This window comes from Nasonia vitripennis, chromosome 1 (genome assembly GCF_009193385.2).
Source record: "Nasonia vitripennis strain AsymCx chromosome 1, Nvit_psr_1.1, whole genome shotgun sequence".
NCBI classification, from domain to species: Eukaryota; Metazoa; Arthropoda; class Insecta; order Hymenoptera; family Pteromalidae; genus Nasonia; species Nasonia vitripennis.
In genome coordinates this window covers 6,182,660-6,201,603 of record NC_045757.1, presented here as the reverse complement: position 1 = coordinate 6,201,603, position 18,944 = coordinate 6,182,660, and the positions used below count along the sequence as shown (strand labels likewise).

The 18,944-nt window shown below is 44.7% G+C and overlaps 3 protein-coding genes across 5 annotated transcripts in view; all 3 read right to left on the bottom strand.

Annotated features, from left to right (window-relative positions):
• LOC100680112 (ras-related and estrogen-regulated growth inhibitor) overlaps window positions 1–7,046 on the bottom strand; it is a 32,736-nt gene extending 25,690 nt beyond the window's left edge. The window contains exon 1 of the mRNA XM_003424929.5: window positions 6,459–7,046. Coding sequence (XP_003424977.1) covers window positions 6,459–6,519 — 61 coding nt within the window. The 5' untranslated portion in view covers window positions 6,520–7,046. The remainder of the gene's footprint in view (window positions 1–6,458) is intronic.
• Window positions 7,047–8,010: 964 nt separating this feature from the next.
• On the bottom strand, window positions 8,011–17,170 carry LOC100121183 (microtubule-associated protein futsch). 3 transcript variants are annotated; one of them, XM_032595859.1, is made up of 8 exons: window positions 16,528–17,170; window positions 16,052–16,189; window positions 15,810–15,976; window positions 14,559–15,739; window positions 12,979–14,490; window positions 10,180–12,894; window positions 9,924–9,982; window positions 8,011–9,739 (listed from the first exon to the last, which is right to left on the bottom strand). In XM_032595859.1, the coding sequence occupies exons 1-6, from the start codon at window positions 16,654–16,656 to the stop codon at window positions 11,696–11,698; spliced, it is 4,326 nt and encodes a 1,441-aa protein (XP_032451750.1). In that variant the 5' UTR covers window positions 16,657–17,170; the 3' UTR covers window positions 8,011–9,739; window positions 9,924–9,982; window positions 10,180–11,695. The 3 variants fall into 3 exon arrangements, with proteins under 3 accessions (XP_032451750.1, XP_032451749.1, XP_008213986.3); XM_032595858.1 differs by having other exon boundaries at window positions 10,180–14,490; XM_008215764.4 differs by lacking the exon at window positions 9,924–9,982 and having other exon boundaries at window positions 8,819–9,739; window positions 10,180–14,490.
• LOC116738479 (uncharacterized protein C01G6.5-like) lies at window positions 10,136–11,688 on the bottom strand. Its single transcript, XM_032596036.1, has 2 exons — window positions 11,638–11,688; window positions 10,136–11,605 (listed from the first exon to the last, which is right to left on the bottom strand). The coding sequence occupies exons 1-2, from the start codon at window positions 11,686–11,688 to the stop codon at window positions 10,136–10,138; spliced, it is 1,521 nt and encodes a 506-aa protein (XP_032451927.1).
• Window positions 17,171–18,944: the final 1,774 nt, after the last annotated feature.

Here is an 18,944-nt window from a genome sequence, read left to right as displayed (position 1 = left end):
GGTAAATCGAGGTTAAGCCGAGAGAGACACTTTCCCACACACACACACACACACACACATACTGTTGACACTTGTCGTCGCGTATAAGCGACGACGACTTATCTCCGCGGCGTCGATAAACTAATTACGGCATCGTGCGGATTTTCAAAGCGAACCGCCGACACTCTTTTCGGGGACGGAAGCGCGACTTTCACGAGGTGTCGATGCACCCTATATACACACAATCCGTACGTGTACCTCATATAACGAGGGTCAAGGTCGGACTGTTTTTCCTTTACGGTACATTTTATCCTCGCGATATTATATAAAACACACGCGTTTTCATAAATCGCGTCGCGCATATATAAATTTGTACAACAGAGATGTTTAGAAACCGATTTATTTATTGTCGATTATCAGGAGCATGAATCTCCGTAGAATTATGAGCTTTCGAACGGCGCGGAATTATAAATCATTAATCTTTTCGCGCGTAAGCGCAAGCGAGCGAACGAACGGGAGGATATCAATACCGCCAGCCTGAATTATAGTCCATATTCCCCGACTGTGTGTGTATATGCACACACACACACACACATACACACAGGGGGGATAAAGTCTACGCGGAATATAGAAATAACGAATGATCATAAATCTCCACGTATTTACTTATAATGAACTTAAGCTGCACATTCATTACTGCCGAGCGAGATTTTTCAAGCTTCTTCTATGCCGCTTATATCCTTTAGGGGGGAGGGATTACGCAATTGTGGATTTTATAACGAAAAGTAAGGCGGCGAATAATTACGCTATTATGCCGCGTACGGCTGTATTAATTATGAACTGCGCGCGCTGCGACTCGTGTAATTTATGCCTCGGCTAATTAATAAATTTTCTCTCGCTGCCTTTGAATTGATCGTTTTCCATTATATACGCGCATGCGCTCTATGATAAATCAGCCGGTATGATAAAGTCCCCTATAATATACACTCGAGAAAGACCAAAAATCGGTTCAACACACTCGAGCGAGGTGTGAGCTCGTTATGGCACCGCATCAGCGCCTCAATTACGAGGCTGCGGCAGACACTCGAAATTGCGGGGAATTTTCGAGGGAGCCCTCCTCGTTCTAAGAACGACTTCTTCTACACGTGTCGACAGCTGCTATCCGCGAGAAGAATTTCGGCGCGAGTAATTGCCAGCTATGCTTCACCGGGAGATCGGTATCTCATATTCTCGATGATGACGAGAAAACAAAAGGGAAAGAAAAGCCGGTGAATAGGGGATTTTTCGCGATCGGTAGTAACGCTCCCGCCGGCGATCGGTATGGTACGTATACGGAGAGAGGCGTGGATCTGACGGAGAGAACCGGCTTGTAGCTATAGAGGAGAGAACAATCGGCAGGCTGTATCGAGACTGCAACTCAAATTGGCGTTTTCTTCGCTGACGAGCACACGAGCGATTCCGTGTTGCGCCTCAACCGATCGCCTGCGAATCGGTTGATCGTTTTTGACGGCTGGGAGCTAACGACCTCCCGATAAACGAAAGGAGCATAGCGAGATCGACTCGGTTTCACTGGAGATCGAAGCTAAAGAGTAGTAGGGTATCGGTAGTCTTATAGAATCCAGAAACGCGGAATACCCCGTGTACATACCCTTTTCCTCTCGACGTCGGCTCTGTATACGAACGTTATCTCCCCCCGGAGCCAAGAGATTGATGGTCGAAGATTACGCGGGAGGCGCGAGAACGACGGCTCGAGTCAAATTCCGCGCATTGTCGATCTGCCTCGGATACATACATACCGATTCTCTCTCTCTCTCACCTACGACGACGATTTAATCGGGTATATAATACCGGTCTCTCGGATAGATCGGCAAATTTCTGGTATAACACTGTACACGTATATTAAAAGCAAATCGAGTTGGAAGACACGATAAAAAAAAATCGCAGACGCAGGTAATTGCATTACACGTCCTTTCACTCGACGTCTAGGCGCCGACGACGATGACGACCGGTCCCATTACTCGACCGGCGCCTCTCTCTCTCCCTGAGCGCGTACAAACACATGCGCGCGCGAGATTTTCAATCAGCCGCTTAGAATTGAATTATGAGCCGCGGTGAAGAGGACCGTTATGCGCGCGCGTCGTCGTTGATGAATTTTCGCGGGAGAGAGAAAAACAAACGGGCGTCGCGTTTCTCACCTTGACACTGTTTGGGAGGATCGGCACACGCGTATGCGCACATATCATCCGCTGGAAAGAAAGAGTGACGGCCGAGGTTAGCCTTATTAACCTAACCCACATTATCGCGGACTCATCAGCTCTTTCTTTCTCTCCTTCGCTGTTTTGTATTAATTTACCGAAAGCTGAGAAAGCAATTACACGCACTTTTTCCCCTGTCAATTCGAATCTCGTATACACGTGCGTCGCTGGTGTCCGAACAATGATAATCGACGCGGACACGAGAGAGAAAAAAGAGAAGCGAACAAGTGTCTCTCGGCTGCACGCACAGCTTCATAAATCCGTCGAGAAAACACAAGGCGAACGTACAATGGCTCGATTGTACGCGAATCGCTTCGTGTAATCCGCGGCGCGGATGCGACTTTCTTTTTCCGATCCGCTATACCGTCCATTGTGTCCAGCGCCCCCGGAGTAGCGATTTAATTTCGACGGGACAGGTTGCACGTGTATGCCGTAGTAGATCAGAGGAAACAATTCACACACACACACCTGCTCGAGTCACCTCAAATCTGCGACAATAGAGTCTCGCCCTGCAACAATGACCGCATACTTCTCACCCCATAAACAAAATCGCTCTCGCACGTAGGTATCTATCTACCAAGCCCTCTCTCTCTCTCTCTCTCTCTCTCTCTCTCTCTCTCTCTCTCTCTCTCTCTCTCTCTCTCTCGGAACACGCCGCGATAAACAATAATCCACGCGTGCGCGACTTGTCGCTCGAACAAAAGCCCGATAAATCCGCGCGCGCAAGTGCCTCCAGGTGTGAATACGCGACAAGTTTGACCCTGTGTGAAGTATGTACGGCTCAGACTTATCGGCGTAAATGCCGAGCGTCGTGTACTTGATTCCTGTGTGCGGCTAATTGTCGTTTTGTTTTTATCGCGGCTTTCGCGCCTGTAAAAGTCCGAGATAAATCCAGCGCTATTATGAAAACCCCCTAAAATTAATCAACCGTCCCACACACTATCTGCGCAAAGTAGGGAGAGGCGAAAAACGAGCCGATAAATCGGGAGTCTCTCTTGAGACACGGAGGAAAACAAATCGAGCCCGAGTCCATTGTGCGACATTAATGGACGACAGGTGCGCAAGCGAAACTCTTCGCTCCTTCTGCGACGAGTCATTATCGCGACGCGACCACCGGGATTCCTGAGAAAACTGCTATCTCTCGTGGAGGTATAATGTGATTATTGTGTGAGAGAGGGAGAGAGAGAGAGGGAGAGAGAGAGAGCTTTATTGACTTTTTGCAGTCTCTCGGACGGAAAATCGAGTCACGCCGTTATAGTGCGGTCATTTCGTGCGAGCTTATACCCTGGTAGAAAATTAACCAGTGAAACCCGTTAAAAAGTTAAATTTAGTTGACCATTATTATCAAATTTGAATTTAAAAGAATAAAGCAAAATGTTGCTAATATTTTAGTGATGCGTGTCTATTATACCAACACAGTATTATTTTTAAGTTAAAAGTTGTTTTTTCCTTTTTTTCTTGCATTAAAACCTTTGCATGTTTTGTTACAAATATTTGGATTTTTCACGATTGCAAGATATTTTTCTATAATTTCTGGATTGTAACAGTCATTTGACAAATTTCAAGCAAATGTTCTGTTTTATCTTGAGTTAATGTGTATATCTATGCATTTATAATGTTTAAACTCTTATTTATTTAAATTGTTAACCGCAACTTAGCCAAGTGGCCCAAAACTTAGCTTACTAACCGTTAACGTTTCTACCAGGGTATAATGTTTATTAAACGCTATATACTCGGGTTGCGCAACAACGTGTCTCGCGACAAATATGTATGTATATAAGCGTATCGTTTATTAACCGGTGGTATATAAACTGTACGTATAATACAGCTGCAGCAATTTTCTCTGATTTATCGCTGATTCGGACGCACACACATACACACACGCTCGTCTCTGATCGTATACTTCTAAGTTAATAATATTTTAATCGAGAGCGATACATCATCGGTGTCCTTCGACAACAAGCGATTTCGACACGTTCTTTATGTATACCGCATCCATCGGCCAATCTAAAATCCATAAACCCCAGTCTCAGTGTTATACTCGTACTTATATGTTCGGAATCGAGGGGATCTCCCGAATGAATTTATGAATCCTCGAAATTTAACGCAGACAAATCGCTTCGCTCGCTATATAGCGCCTGTATTGTATAAAGCTGAGCTTTTTTATTCGCGTTGACGATCCAAAGTATTTGTATTTTTTGATCCTGCGATAGTAATTCCTCAATTATTATCGAATCATCGATATAATCAGTCGCAGCATGAGCGGCCCGATTAGCAGCTTCGGTATAGGTGACACATTATATTATGCTATATTATATAAATTCCGCGAGCAGATTGTGACGTGGGAAACGGGAAAGTGCTCGTGCGCCACCTATCGTCAGTAGCCGGAGACTGTGTTAGGGAAAGCCCAGTCCAATACCATTTCGCATCGATACCGCATACTGTACACACCCTTTTCTAATTGAGAAATCAACAGCCGCAAATTTCCAAACTTGTACTCTCCCGCCGCACACAGCGTCTAGAGTAACCTACGTGGACGTCGCGCGAAATATCGGCCACGGGCTCTGTATAACACAGATTCGGGGCGCGAAAATACGAGTGTCTCGACTTACACGCAGAGGCGATCGGTTGCCCAACCAAGAGAGTTTTCCCGGTAATTTGCATTGCCGATATTGTCGGCCGCGCATTGCATAACCCCTTATACACTACTTTACACTCCCCGCCGGCGTGTTGTGTTTCACGCGACCGATATACACTCCAAATCCCTCTTTTCCGAAGTATACAACACACGAGCATACACGAATGATGACATTAACGAAATGCCATACGATCGCATCTCGGATATTCTCCCATATAGGAAGAACGAGGGGGGGGGGAGCATCAGCCGCGGAAACTTGGCTCGTTACTTCTATCGGAGCCGGCGCATCGCGTACTTTGAGGATGTGCGCGGCTTGGCTCGTTCGTGAATGAATCGGCGATAGTCCGTTTAAGGAGCTTTTCCCTTATATCGCGCGGCGAGAGTATCGCTCTTTTCTCATAGATATATACTCTTCTGTGCGCAGTTCTGAGGTCAGAAACAAAGTCGAATCGAAACTTGACGGAAGCTCAGCGAACCGCATCGATGCAATGCACAATCGCCGAAATACTGCGGCGATGGAACGTCCGCTCTCTCACGCCCGGATACTCTTCGCTGCATCTTCTCGTCTCTGTGTGTATGGGTGTACGTACACACACTCTTTTAGAAAGTCTCGCGAGAGAGGAGTGGACCGGAGGAGAGCATTTTCACTTTTTATTGTGGCCCGCCGAGCGACTGACCTCTGATGCCGGCTTTTTTCGTGCGACCGATCTCTAACGATTATAAATCGATCGATACACGTCGCGCGCAATAATTGTAATATGAGGAAAAGGCACTATGGGGTGTAGTGGAAAAAATCGGCTTATCGCGATAATTCCGGCTGTCGCGCGAGCGCAGCGAGAAATCGGGAAAACATAATTCCGCCGCTGCCGAGCGGTATAAACACACACGCGAGAGAGGTGAAAAGTGAAAACCGACGGTGGCGATCTGTCGACGCGCGCCGGTAAGTATTTATGTACTCGCGGTGCAGGAAGTGGCTCATTGGCAGGTCAACTCTTCTTGTATACAGCGAATCTAAGTAGGTTTACCGTACGATAAACTCATTTTTCCGAAAAAAAAAAGAAAAAACGACGATCGGTACGTAAGTATACGCGTTCGATCCGCGCGGTTGAGTAATTCTCGTATCCTGAAAGCTCGTCAGAGTATAACAATCAATGTATATCGACCGGCGCGGTGATTTTCATTGTTCGTATATATGACTGGAGATTTAATTAGTCGCGTAATCGGGCTCCGCAAATAGAGCACAAAGCGACAAAGACACGACGCGGTGTGGAAGAAAAAAAATTAGTCATACTCTATTGGAGAGAGAGAGAGAGAGAGAGAGAGAGAGAGAGAGAGAGGTGAGTAATTAACGCGCGTAAGAAACGGCGGGAAATTCAAATTTCCAAGCGCGACAAGAGCCGCTCTTAATTAGTCCAATTAAGAACCGCGCCTATAAGCAGTAGGGAAGATCGAGAAGGTGAGCACCCCCAACGCTGGCAAAACAAAGATCGCACCGCAGGCGACAGGAGCAACAACGGTAAGTAGCTGCCACGAGAGGGTTTATACACAAGACATATAGCGAGAGTGTGCTGGCTGATGACACCGACCTGATTTGCCGACTCTGGGGCCGCCGAGGACGACCACCCTGATCCTGTTGACGTTGGTCATTAGCCGGTCTCTCTCTCTCTCTCTCTCTTCGTCCTCTTCTCTCTCTCTCTCTCTCTCTCTCTCTTTGACCAGAAGGCACGATACGAAGGCAAGAGGAAAAATAGAGCCGTGTGTGTCGCTGCTAGGTGTCGTCGGGGCGGCTCATGGCGACGGCTGCAGCAGCTCCGATCACTTTCACGCTCGTCGTGTAACGAGCGCTTTACGAGGACACTGACCCACTTGGAGCAGCGGAGCACTGGACTGAGCTCCTCTATGCGTGGGCACACTCGCGCGCTACCGGCGAACGACTTCTGTCTGTTTGTATCAAAACGTGCGTCGTGCTTTACGTTGAGTGGTGTACGTGAGTATACACGAGCTGGATGTCTCGAGCGAGCGCGACCACGAGGCTCGAGCGTCGGCGAGCGACTGAACGGAAAGAGCGACGACTGCTGCTGCTGGTCGCTGCACCGAAAGCTGTCTGATTGCACTGAGGTGGCAGCACCTCGCGGTCGGCACGTGCTGCTGCGGTAGAGACTGGGGAGGGAGGAGAGCGATGTTGAGAGATATTGGACTTTTGTCGCTTTTTGCAATTTTCGATGTTTTTTTTTCTTGTCTCTGAAAGTTCTCTTGTAGTGTTGACGGGGAATAAAGCGACGATCGCTGAAGGCCGAATGCTTGGCGCGCTTTGTCGCGCAAGCTCGATCCGATTGTTTATTACTCGCTGCGCGATGATCTTGACAGAATTCCTCGGTGGCGCGAACGAGTCAACACGAAGCGCCTCCTGAGGTCAATCAACGCGCTCGTCTGTGTACATTATACACCTCTCGTCGCAGAAGACTACAAGTATTCAGGTCACTTGGCCGTGCATCACACACTGCTCTTTGTACTTCAAACTCCCCCGATGAGTGTCTATACACACATGCACTGCTGCGGGGAGACGCTTCCGTCAGCGCTTTCGGACATTCTTCTGCGCTCGCTTTTTGTTTTGTTATGCCGCGAACGCGACGCTGTTTCGTAATGTATTTATTGTTGCACGTGCACGCTCTGTTTGAATTCTTATCGCTCGACACACCGCGGCGACTTTTTTTCTTCTCAATTATAAAACCAAAAGTAAAAACGTCCTAAAGCGCACAGATACGAGTTTGGAAAATCGCACGCAGGTGCTGGACAGTGTTGCGAACACACGAACGTGAGAGATTTATGCGCGAGATTTGTTTGCGCACGGATTAGGAGCTGAGAGAATAAGCGATGCGGGGCTTTGCATAAAGAGCGTCATGCGTGCGTGAGGCTCGAGAAGCGTTTTTACAAACAATAGAGGGATATCTGCGACTTATGTCAGTGTGTGAGAGAGATTGAAGCGCTTTTCCTTTATTGAGAATTTCGACTTGATTTCGTTTGCTTGTTGAAAAATACGCACACTTCCTATCTCGCGACTCGCTCTCTCTTATGTGCTCCGCGAGAAGAAAAAGAAAACGTGCGGGAGTTCATTGATCGTCGATTGACGTTGATGCGTTTTTTTTATGTTTCATACTTTATTTTTATTCCATTTTTTTAATCTAGTTGGATTTATAATTTTTGTATTTTTGTCGAGTAATATATACATAAGGCTGTATCAAAATAAGAGCACCATTTACAGAGTAAACGCGGGCCTCTTAAGAGTTCTTAAAATTTTTCTTTCCTCTCTGTCTTTTCCTTGCACTTTTGCAAACTACATCAGTTTAATAAGATTACACGAGTTATTACATATATACGCATACGTACTGTCACCCAAATCTCACAACTTATGTTCAAATAATAGCACACACCTTACATAATCTAGTTACAGCTGTTTCGACCGATCTAAGTCTTTTATTTAATGAAGTATGTTGATATTTTTCCGTGGAAAACATTTATTTACAGGTTCATTCCTACTAAGTTTTGTTTTTTTATTCTTTTCGCCCACTGCTCTGTCGACCTATCGATTTTTGTGCACTTCTTCGAAGAAACTTGTTTGTTCTTTGATTTTTTTCAGAGAACCGTCGTCAGTTTAAATCCCTTTCAATTTCAGGGAACTGCTTCGGCACGTTCAGCACAACAGTCTCATCCTTAATATAACGAGTCTCCGAAGACTTTTAGTTTCATTGACTTCACACTGAAATTGAATCAGTACGAACATTACCACGTTCAACTGGTGTCTCACTAGTATTAATGATTCTCAGAGGGTGAGTATTATTTTCATATCTCGGAGAACCCATGAGCCAGACAACGTAAGTGGAATTATTCTTCCATGATTCGAATTGCTCAAATTATAAATATTATGCAGACAATTTAATTACAAGTATTTTCAAAAGTACGATTAGCTTTATTTTGAAATATCGAATTTATGCACAAATATTTACAATCTGTGCTTAGCGAGATAATTATGAATTCTGTAATATCTCGCTCGCCTCTTAATATTTCTCTGCGTATTATATAACTCTCCTTAAATCAACGCACGACCTCTCAATGATTCATAAACATAATAAAATTATCAAAAACACGATGTCAAACAAGTTTTAATTCGCGCTCTATGCAGTCAATGTAACTAAACATGAATGAAAAATGCTCGCAAAAACGCCAAGCGGTTTTAAACATGATGAGAAAGTAAAGAGAAAACTAATAAAGTTTTAATAATGAAAAAAAGGAAATAATGTGTGTTATGAAACCATTGGCCTCGGTCAGGTCTGAGCCTTAGCAACTTATCGATGGGCTTATTATCACGTATACCACCGTCGATAAGGTAGAGCTCATCGGTTGCAAAAACTCGCTTTTGCTGCTGTCCCGTAATTCGTCATTTCATGAAACTCTAAACGCTGTGAACGGGTCAGAATCTTTAAGAGCAAACAGATCTTACAAAACCATTCAACTGAAAAGAATTAAAACTTTGATGGTTAAGTTATTTTTGAAGAACGTGAAAGCAGCATAACACCCAGACTACGGTTCGTACTCCCCTGTATACGTAACATACTGCTTGATAAACCATATCTCGCATGCAACAATCACTGCCTTCAAAAGTCTCTCTACCGCACTTAACTCGAGGAACGTAGCGTCCTCGCACTCCGCGGTTTTCTTGCGGCTTTGGCAACACGTCGTACATCGGGTCGCCGCGTAGCACCGACTAAAGTCGGTGACTTCTTCTTGTGCACCGTAGCCATGTGCTTAGCGAACAAATCGCCAGGTATCGCCTTCCTACAGAGCGGACAACGGTCAGCGTCCAGTCGAGCTGAAATCAAAGTTTGAAGGCCGGTTAGAGACAAGTTTTTCGTCCAGAGATGAAACGAGAAGGACAGTTAATGGGGGTTTCGTATAAAAAATGTTGCCAAGTATGTCGTGTTAGTGACTGTTGAGTTTTCAAAGAGTGGTATTAACAATCCTTCTTTAATAATAGTCTTGAAAAGTCTGCATACTTATAAATTTTGGAAAGTCTGTTACACAGCGCTATCTTCGGCGTGCTTACTAGACTAATCTGTACAAAACAAAATCGACACAAGAATATGATACATCTTTATCGATTTGATCTACTTCTCTACTGATAAGTGCTTTTATATGAACACTTGCGAGTAGTGTTCAACTATCCGAGTGCGTCATTAAGTATGTTACATGTTTTAAATAACTAAAGCTAAAACGCTGTCAAACCAACGTGACCTGGTAAAAAACACATACCAGATTTCTTAGTCCTGTGCTGCAGGCGATGGGTCTTCAGCAAGGTGGCACTAGAAAACCACTTGCCACAATCCTCACAGTTCAGTTTCTTTACTTTCCATGTCCTACTGGGACTTGGGACTTTCTTTTTCGTTTTCCCCTTGTCCTTGTCATCCGTTGCAGGACTTTCGACCTTCTTCTCCACTTCTGTGGCCAAATCATCGACGCTTTCGCTCTTGAATGCTTGGTCCTTGGTGGGCCGACCTCTCCTTCGAGGTATTTCACTAGCGCTCTCGGTCTTCTCTTCCGTAGCTGGAGTCTCCGCTTCCGTGGCCGAATCGTCGACGATTTCGCTCTTGGTAGCTTGGTCCTTGGTGGGCCGACCTCTTCTTCGAGGTGTTTCACTAGCGCTCTCGGTCTTCTCTTCCATAACTGGAGTCTCCACTTCTGTGGCCAAATCGTCGACGCTTTCGCTCTTGGATGCTTGGTCCTTGGTGGGCCGACCTCTTCTTCGAGGTGTTTCACTAGAGCTCTCGGTCTTCTCTTCCGTAGCTGGAGTCTCCGCTTCCGTGGCCGAATCGTCGACGCTTTCGCTCTTGGAAGCTTGGTCCTTGGTGGGCCGACCTCTTCTTCGAGGTGTTTCACTAGCGCTCTCGGTCTTCTCTTCCATAACTGGAGTCTCCACTTCGGTGGCCAAATCGTCGACGCTTTCGCTCTTGGATGCTTGGTCCTTGGTGGGCCGACCTCTTCTTCGAGGTGTTTCACTAGCGCTCTCGGTCTTCTCTTCCGTAGCTGGAGTCTCCGCTTCCGTGGCCGAATCGTCGACGCTTTCACTCTTGGATGCTTGGTCCTTGGTGGGCCGACCTCTTCTTCGAGGTGTTTCACTAGCGCCCTCGGTCTTCTCCTCCGTAGCTGGAGTCTCCGCTTCTGTAGCCGAATCGTCAACGCTTTCACTCTTGGATGCTTGGTCCTTACTAGGCCGACCTCTCCTTCGAGGAGTTTCACTAGCGATCTCGATCTTCTCCTCCGTAGCTGGAGTCTCTACTCCCCTAGCCGAATCGTCGACGCTTTCGCTCTTGGATGATTGGTTCTTACTGGGCCGACCCCTCCTCCGAGTAGTTTCACAAGCGCTCACGGTCTTCTCCTCCGTAACTGGAGTCTCTACTTCTGTAGCCGAATCGTCCACACTTTCACTCTTCGATGATTTGTCTTTGCTGGGTCTACCTCTCCTTCGAGGGGTTTCACTAGTTGTCTCTGTCTTCTCCTCCGTATCAGGAGTATCTACTTCTGTAGCCAAATCGTCGACGCTTTCGCTCTTCGATGATTTTTCTTTGCTGGGTCTACCTCTCCTTCGAGGCGTTTCACTAGCTCTCTCTGTCTTCTCCTCCCTATCAGGACTCTCCGATTCATCGTCTTTGGAGAGTCTTTCTTTGCTTGATCTGGCTCGCTTTTGAGAAATGTCCGGGCATTCGCTAGTACTCTCTTTGGAGTCTGGAATCTCCGGCTCGTCATCTTTGGTGGCAGGCACATCTTTACTTTATCTGACCTGCTTTCGAGGATGCTCTGAGCTTTCGCTGGTACTTTCTTTGGAGTCTGAAATCTCCGTCTCGTCCTCTTTAGCGGAGGGCACATCTTTACTCGATCTGCTTTTCCTTCGAATTTCCGCCGAATGCTCGGAGACTTTCGCAGGCTTTTCTTTTTCTTCCTCCACTGGAACTTCCAACTCCTCTTCTACGAATGTTCTGGCTCTGCTGGGTTTACCGCGATTCCAAGACTCCGTAGGATTTTCCGTTGAACTTTCAGGCTCATCTTCTGCCATTAGAGCTTCCATCTGCTCTTCCACTGTAAGTTTGACTTTGCTGGGTCTACCTCTTTTCCGGGTTTCCGATGGTGCTTCGCTATCCTCAGACTTCTCTTTGGCAATTTGGATCTCTGATTCCTCATCCGTTGAAATACTCTCCTTAGCCGATCTAGTTTTTTTACGTGAAGGTTCCACTGAAACTTCCACTGAAGTTTCGACTTTGTCTTCGGTTTTGGAGGCGGCAGGATCGTCGACATTTGTAGACTCATCTTTGCTGAGTTTGCGTTTTTTAAGAGGCTCTGTTATTAGTTTCTCTTTGTTCTCTTGTACAGTCTCTTCAACAGTTTTTTTCGCAGGTACCTCCTTAGGTTCTTCACTCAATTCTGCCGTCTTTTCCTCTTTCTTTTCTGGATCCGGAGTTGCCGATCTTGCTTCCTTTGATTTTTCTTCCACCGTTTTGGATCGTTCATCCTTGACCTCTGGACTCACAGATCTATCCTCTTTTGAAGTACTGGGTTTGCTCATTATGGCCTTCTTTCGAGCCTCCAAAGGCGCCTCGTCTAAGCTTTCATTCTTCTCGTCAGCTTCCGCGGTCACCGAACTGTCTTCCTTCGCGACGCTCGCTTTGCTAGTTCTAGCCTTTTTCCGAGCTTCCAGTGGCGCTTCGTCAGAGCTGTAGTTTTTCTCTTCAGCTTCAGTATCGTCCTTCGAAACACTCGTCTTGCTTGATCTAGTCTTCTTTCGGGCCTCTAGCGGTCTAGTCTCATCTGAACTGTCGTTTTTCTTTTCCCCCTCAGAACTCACCGATTTGTCATCTTTCGAGACGCTCCTTTTGCTCGATCTTTTCTTGCGAGCTTCTAATGGCATCTCGTCTGAACTTTCGTACTTTTCATCGGCCTCCGAATTCATTGATTTGCCGACGTTCGAATAATTAACTAAAACAACCATTGGTTTAGTTCCTTTTTTGAGTGGTGTCGACTCCAAGGTTTTCTCCGTTTCAGTAGAGCTGTCGATCTTACCTTCTCCTTCCGGAGCCTCCTGTTCGTCATCCTTCGACGGATTGCATCTTGTCGGTTTGCCTCTCTTTTTGGGGAGTGATTCAGAAGAAACTGCTGCATCCTCGGAATCTGGAGACAAGGACCTCTCCTTGGAAATACTTCGTTTCCTGGGAGCTTTCACAACGGACTTTCGACCTGGTGGCCTGCCCCTTCTTTTAGGCTCTTGGTGTAGAGTTTCCGTCGAGCTGTCCAACTTCAGCTCAATATTCGAAGATGGACTCTCGTTTGCCAAACTTTTTTTCGCTGGTGGACGACCTCTTCTCTTACGTGCTGATTCTGGTTTTGGCGAACTCTCTTCCATACTCTCATCTGGCACATCCTCCTCTTGCTCTTCACTTTCCGAAGACTCAGATCTTTCAGTCTTTGTCTTTTTCTTCCTCAAAGAGTGCACGACCCTAACGTGTCTGGCCAACGAAACGGCGATGTCGAACGTCTCCTCGCAAGACTTGCACTTGAATCTCTTTCCACTCTGAGCCGCCAGCTTCTTTCTTTCCTCCAGCTTTTGGATGTACGCCGGCGACTTTGGACAGACCTGTACGTGCTTCTCCAGTGCCTTACGCTTTCTAAAGTTTCGATTGCAATGAGAGCACTGCATCATGGGCTGTTTTACTTTCTTCGGCGCACTGGGCTCCTCTTCCTCTTCCGCTTCCGCTTCCGAGTCGTTCACGCTGATGGTTTCGTTTTCCTTGTCGCTCGAGCCTTTGCCCTTGTTGCCCTCGAGAGTCGAGTCTTGCCCACTAGCCCTCTCGCTCTCATCCACGTCGATTTCGATCACCTCAACAGAGCGATTCGCCTTCTTCGCCTTCTTGAGGACTTTGCGGGGATTATAATCAGGGTCGGGTGAGAGCTTCTTTCTTCTTCTGCCGCGCTTCTTCATTACGACGGGCTCTTCTTCCCCCTCGGAGTAGGTCGACTGGATAATAATCTCCGAATCAGTTCTGTTGACCATTGTCAGTTGCTGCTTGCGAGATCGCTTTACCTTCGCCATGCCCGGGGTGTCAGACATGCTGGCATTCTGTTTGCTCGTATTTCTCGAAAGATCATCCGAAGATAGATGACCGTCGTCGAAGGCAGAGGTGTCACCGTACGAGGAATCCTCTACTTCCTGTTTGATTTTCTTTATAGGATGAAGCAGGTTGTTGGTCATTCGAGCCTTCTTCGGACTCTTGGAGTAGGTTCGATAGACCGTGGTTACTGGCTCCCTTTTCTGAGACAATATTGGAGCAACTTTGGAAGAACTCTTAAGGAACGTAGAATATCTAATAATAGTTTCCTTCTTTTTTTCCGTCTTTTGTGGTGTGCTAGTCTTGGTTTGATTAACGTTGGGTTTATTGGCTTTAAAGCTCTGCAATGATGCCTGAAGCTCGTCAAAAGTCATTTCAGAATCTGAAGGGTCGCCATCACAGAGAATGTATTGCACGGTGGATTCTTCTATTATTTCCGTATCGCTGTCCAGATCTTCTAGGACGTTATCTAGAATAAATTCAAAATTACATTCACGTATTTTCAACTATTTTGAATAAAATTATTCTTTTACGTACCTATTACATATTGACTATCATTTGAAATGACATAGGCAACTTTAGTTTCTTTTTTGGGTTGTGTCATTCGTGGTTGATAGGCACTTCCGATGATTTTTGTAGTTTTTGTAATGGTTGATGCACTTGGTGAGTTAATATTTCCAATAGTTTTTGTGGTTTTTGTAATCGTTGATGCGTTTGGCGAATTTATATTGCCAATAGGTTTTGTAGTTTTATAAACTGTTGATACACCTGGTGCGTTTATATTTCCATAAGTTTTTGTAGTTTTCGCAATGGTTGATCCACTTGATGTGTTTATATTACCATAGGTTTTTATAACTCTTGTTATAGTCGGTGTGCCAGTAGGTGTCTTCATATTGCCATAAGTTTTTGTAATAGTTGATGCATTTGGTGATTTTATATTTCCATAAGTCTTTGTAGTTTTTGTAATGGTTGATACATTCGGTGAGTTTATATTCCTATTAATTAAATTGCGATTTGGAGTACCAACTGTTTTCTTTTGCTCTACTTTTTGAACTATCCTACATTGCGGCTTAGGAATCTGCGCTTTGGGTTGAGGTCCAGGTACTTCAACAATCTCAGTTTTAACTTCATGAATCTTCTTTAACTGCGCTGCTGCTGCCTCTTCTTTGTTTTCTGTTTTTAAATCATGAACCTTCTTTAACTGTGATGCTCCTACCACATCTTTTTTCTCCGTTTTCATTTCATGAACCTTCTTCAACTGTGCTGGAGCTGGTGCTGGACCTGATATTGTCTCTTCTTTTTTTTCAGGTTTCATTTCATGAACCTTTTTTAACTGTGCTGGAGATGCTACCTCTTCTTTTATGTCAACTTTTGTTTCATGGACCTTTAACTGCACTGGAGCTGCTACTGCCTCTTCTTTTTTCTCAGTTTGCACTAGATGAATTGTCTTTAACTGTACTGCTGCTGCTGTTGCTGCTGCTGCCGCAGCTGCTGCAGCTGCTGCTTCCTCTCTTTTCTTCTCATTTTGCATTTCTTGGACCTTTTTTAACTGTATCGCTGCTGCCTCTTCTTTTTCCGCTTTAGCTTGAAGATCTGAAAGCCTTTCAAACTTAATCTCTTCTTTTTTCTCAGCTGGTTTTGATTCCCTATTAGGTTGTGCTTGTGGCTTTTTTACAGTCTTTACAGCACCTTCTCCGATTAATCTTTCAACATCCGCCCTAAAATTGAAAATGGTTCATGTTTTACATAAAATACCAGCATGTTCAATGAAAATTCTGTTAAACTTACTTCATGAGAAAGTGGAAATTTGTTGGCGGCTCTCCAGATTCATCATATAAAGCTACTGCAAATATTTCATCTGAATCTTCAACAGCATATAGAGCTAGTTGTTGACCTGTAGATGTCACAAAAGTTGCAATGGTTTCGTCGTCGTCTGTCTCATTATCAGCCTCATCCTTCAATTAAAATATACGACATTAGGTGTGTACAACATTGTATCACCAAAAATACGAATCAAAGGTAATAAATACCAAGTTTTCAGCGCTAGCTGCTTCTTCTTGGACCTCACTTTTTGCATCTGTAGATGCATGAAGAGTAATAAAATTATCTGGATCCTCTGAGCTTTTATCTTCTTCTGCCATTTCTTGTGACTCAGTGTCGTAAATTATCTATAAAAACACAGTTCACAAAATTAGAGATATGTACAAATCACCCTAGCATGTATAACAATCAAGTATCCAAATATTTACTCAATATTTCTAGGTTAGGTAATAAAAAAATTGAAAGTAAACATATCCAGATCAATGAATTGGGAAATAAAAATTGTAAATGTGGTTGTTACATATCTGGAATACTATTTTTTTTTTGCTTCTTTGTAAATATTTGCCATCCTTATTATGCTCTTTAGTCAACAATACAGAAACTCCAAAAAAAGGTACTACGAATAAAACCTTTTCCCTTCCAACAAGAATTAAATAAAATAAAAATAGCATATGTATATCCTCACCACAGCGCCTTCCACCTCATGAGTCTGGCACTGGCTCAGTAGATCCATCCCAGCTGATGTATTCAACTCCATGGAGACAGTCTCCTGCTCGTCTGTAATAGGCAGCAAGCTATCGCCCTCGAGTTCCATTATCTCTGAGACTAATCCTTCTCCGTACACTTTCTATCTCATCCTGCTGGTGCTGGATGCTGTCAATCCGGAGTCCCCCCGAGCAAGTAGCATCCGTCGAAGCCTTCACAGGTCTCAGACGAGCCACCAAGCCAGGGTCTCCATCAGTCCACCACTAGAGCTACTCAAACGAGTCGACTAGACTCAAATTTACAAAAAATATACACACAAGCTTCCTTGGAGGTTACGTTCTCTCTCGTCGAAAGATCGATTGAAGACGGAAAACGCGCACAAACTCCCGGGGAGACGCTCGACCTCGGCTTGGAGCTTCCTCTTCCCGGCGACGATTTCTCAGTGCACTGCTGGTCGGGCTGGTGAATCCAGGTCGCGCTGAAGAGGAGTCCGAATGTAGGACGTGCGCAAAAAACAACTGGGGCCTAAACTCTCCGGGGCTTCTCCATAACATAACAAATGTACGCGCAGCCGCCGACGACTACTGCACAGCGAGCGCGAGCTATGAGAAAAAGCGACGAGCGGCTATATAGGGTAGGTAGGCGGCGCCAGGCTCGCGGCTTCACTTTTTTCCACGACTTCGGCGTCCTGACCGTTCCATGACGAGATTCAAGTTATGCATTCATGGAGTTGATGAATCGAAGAAGGATTTTTTGGTCGACGTAGACGATTTTGGAGTTTTAGCTTTGGCGGGCTCGGCTGTCCTGGTTCTAGAGATACAAGCTTAGTTGTAAAAATCTATTGTAAATGAATAAATTTTTGAGTATTTTTACAAAACGGGTAATTATTATTGTTTCATGCTCAAAATAGTTTATCGAAACTGAATATTATTTCATAAATATTCAACATACCGTCAGTGTACAATGTGGCGCGGTCAGAATGACGATCGCGATACGTAGCTGCGTGACACCGCCATTTTTCAATGCATCGATTAAAAAACGCTAAAGCTAATATAATGCAATCGTTAATCTTTTTCGCAATCGCCGAGAGCAGTCGTTAATACTTACGATATTCATATTTATGCATAATTCGCGTTTTTACGCGCAGGCCAATTCTCGCAGTCTATTTTTATTTTATCGCCTAGAGGTTATATTGGTGAAAGAAAATGGCTGTAACTCTCATACGCATATATGTGTATACTTACATATATACATATATAGTCAAACAGTAAATACGTATATATAACTCCATCGCAATCTCTCTCGCGAGATTATTCGCTTTTTTACTTGCTGACTGCTGTACGTGTGTGCAAATAAAACGCTCGGTGCGTGCTGCGCGTTGTGCTGGTGGAAATGTAAAATAATGAAAGAAATACATGCAGATGTATTCTAGAACTCGTGAGAAGAAGACAACGACGAGAATAAATTGTCTTCAGGCTTGTTCTCGAGAGGCTAAGTTTTGCACGATGATTTTAGGTTATGATAAATATAATGAAGGAAGACGGATACTTCAAAATGCAAATTTTGACAGAGAGAAAAATATGTGAGAGGGATAAGCAAACGTTTTGCTATTTATCTTGACTATGTTAATCGGCCAAAGTAAGGTATCACTTTTGTATTTCATGAGTAAGGTTATGTTCGCTTTTGTTTACATTATTATGGCATTTATCACAGAGGAAGACCCTTCGACTTTATGGTCTCTGAACATAAATTGAATATAATAGTTATACGACCACCAACCGCACGACCGCGCGTGCCGATGGTCAGGTCAACGAAGAAGGTCTATCTTCGTTGGTCAGGTTTCGAGAGCATCGATCAAATTATGGTTAATCGCCATATCTACTTATTTGGTCAACTTCTGGTTACGGTCTGGGCGACCCTCATCGGTCTGTGAGGCGAGGTCTCCGTCTGCGTCGAATGAATTTTTGTCAAAAACATACATGATCTTCGGTCGGTAACGCAGGTAACTCTTTTAGTTATCCGTGTATTATCATCACCCTTCTCGTTTCTCACACCGTTATGGAGATGGAGTTGCGCGAACGAATATACTCAACTTTTAAACCAAAACTCTTCGTTAAATAAAACAAATAAACAAGTGTCTACGAAGATTTACAAAATTTTGTAAAAAAGAGATTATCCTCGAAAAAAGTCTATCAACCCGCTCCAAAAGTTGATTATCACGCGCGTTAATACGCAACCGATCGCAATTTACCTTTGAAATACCAATGCCAATAGGCGCAGTTAATTTGGATTTAATTAAAATCGCGCGACGACAATAATTAATGACGCTACAATTAAATTACTTCGTCGCGCTATCTGATCATATCGAGGCAATAATATATTCGTTATAGCACTTTC

Excerpts from the sequence above, each read along its gene's own strand:
- LOC116738479 (XM_032596036.1), bottom strand. The coding sequence starts at position 11,688 with ATGTGCCTGCCACCAAAGATGACGAGCCGGAGATTCCAGACTCCAAAG. Across the intron at positions 11,606-11,637 it reads GATTCCAGACTCCAAAGAGA|CGAGCCAGATCAAGCAAAGA; the intron begins GTACTAGCGAAT and ends ATTTCTCAAAAG.
- LOC100121183 (XM_032595858.1), bottom strand. The coding sequence starts at position 16,656 with ATGGAACTCGAGGGCGATAGCTTGCTGCCTATTACAGACGAGCAGGAG. Across the intron at positions 15,740-15,809 it reads AATTTCCACTTTCTCATGAA|GGCGGATGTTGAAAGATTAA; the intron begins GTAAGTTTAACA and ends TTTCAATTTTAG. Across the intron at positions 14,491-14,558 it reads TGATAGTCAATATGTAATAG|ATAACGTCCTAGAAGATCTG; the intron begins GTACGTAAAAGA and ends AATTTATTCTAG.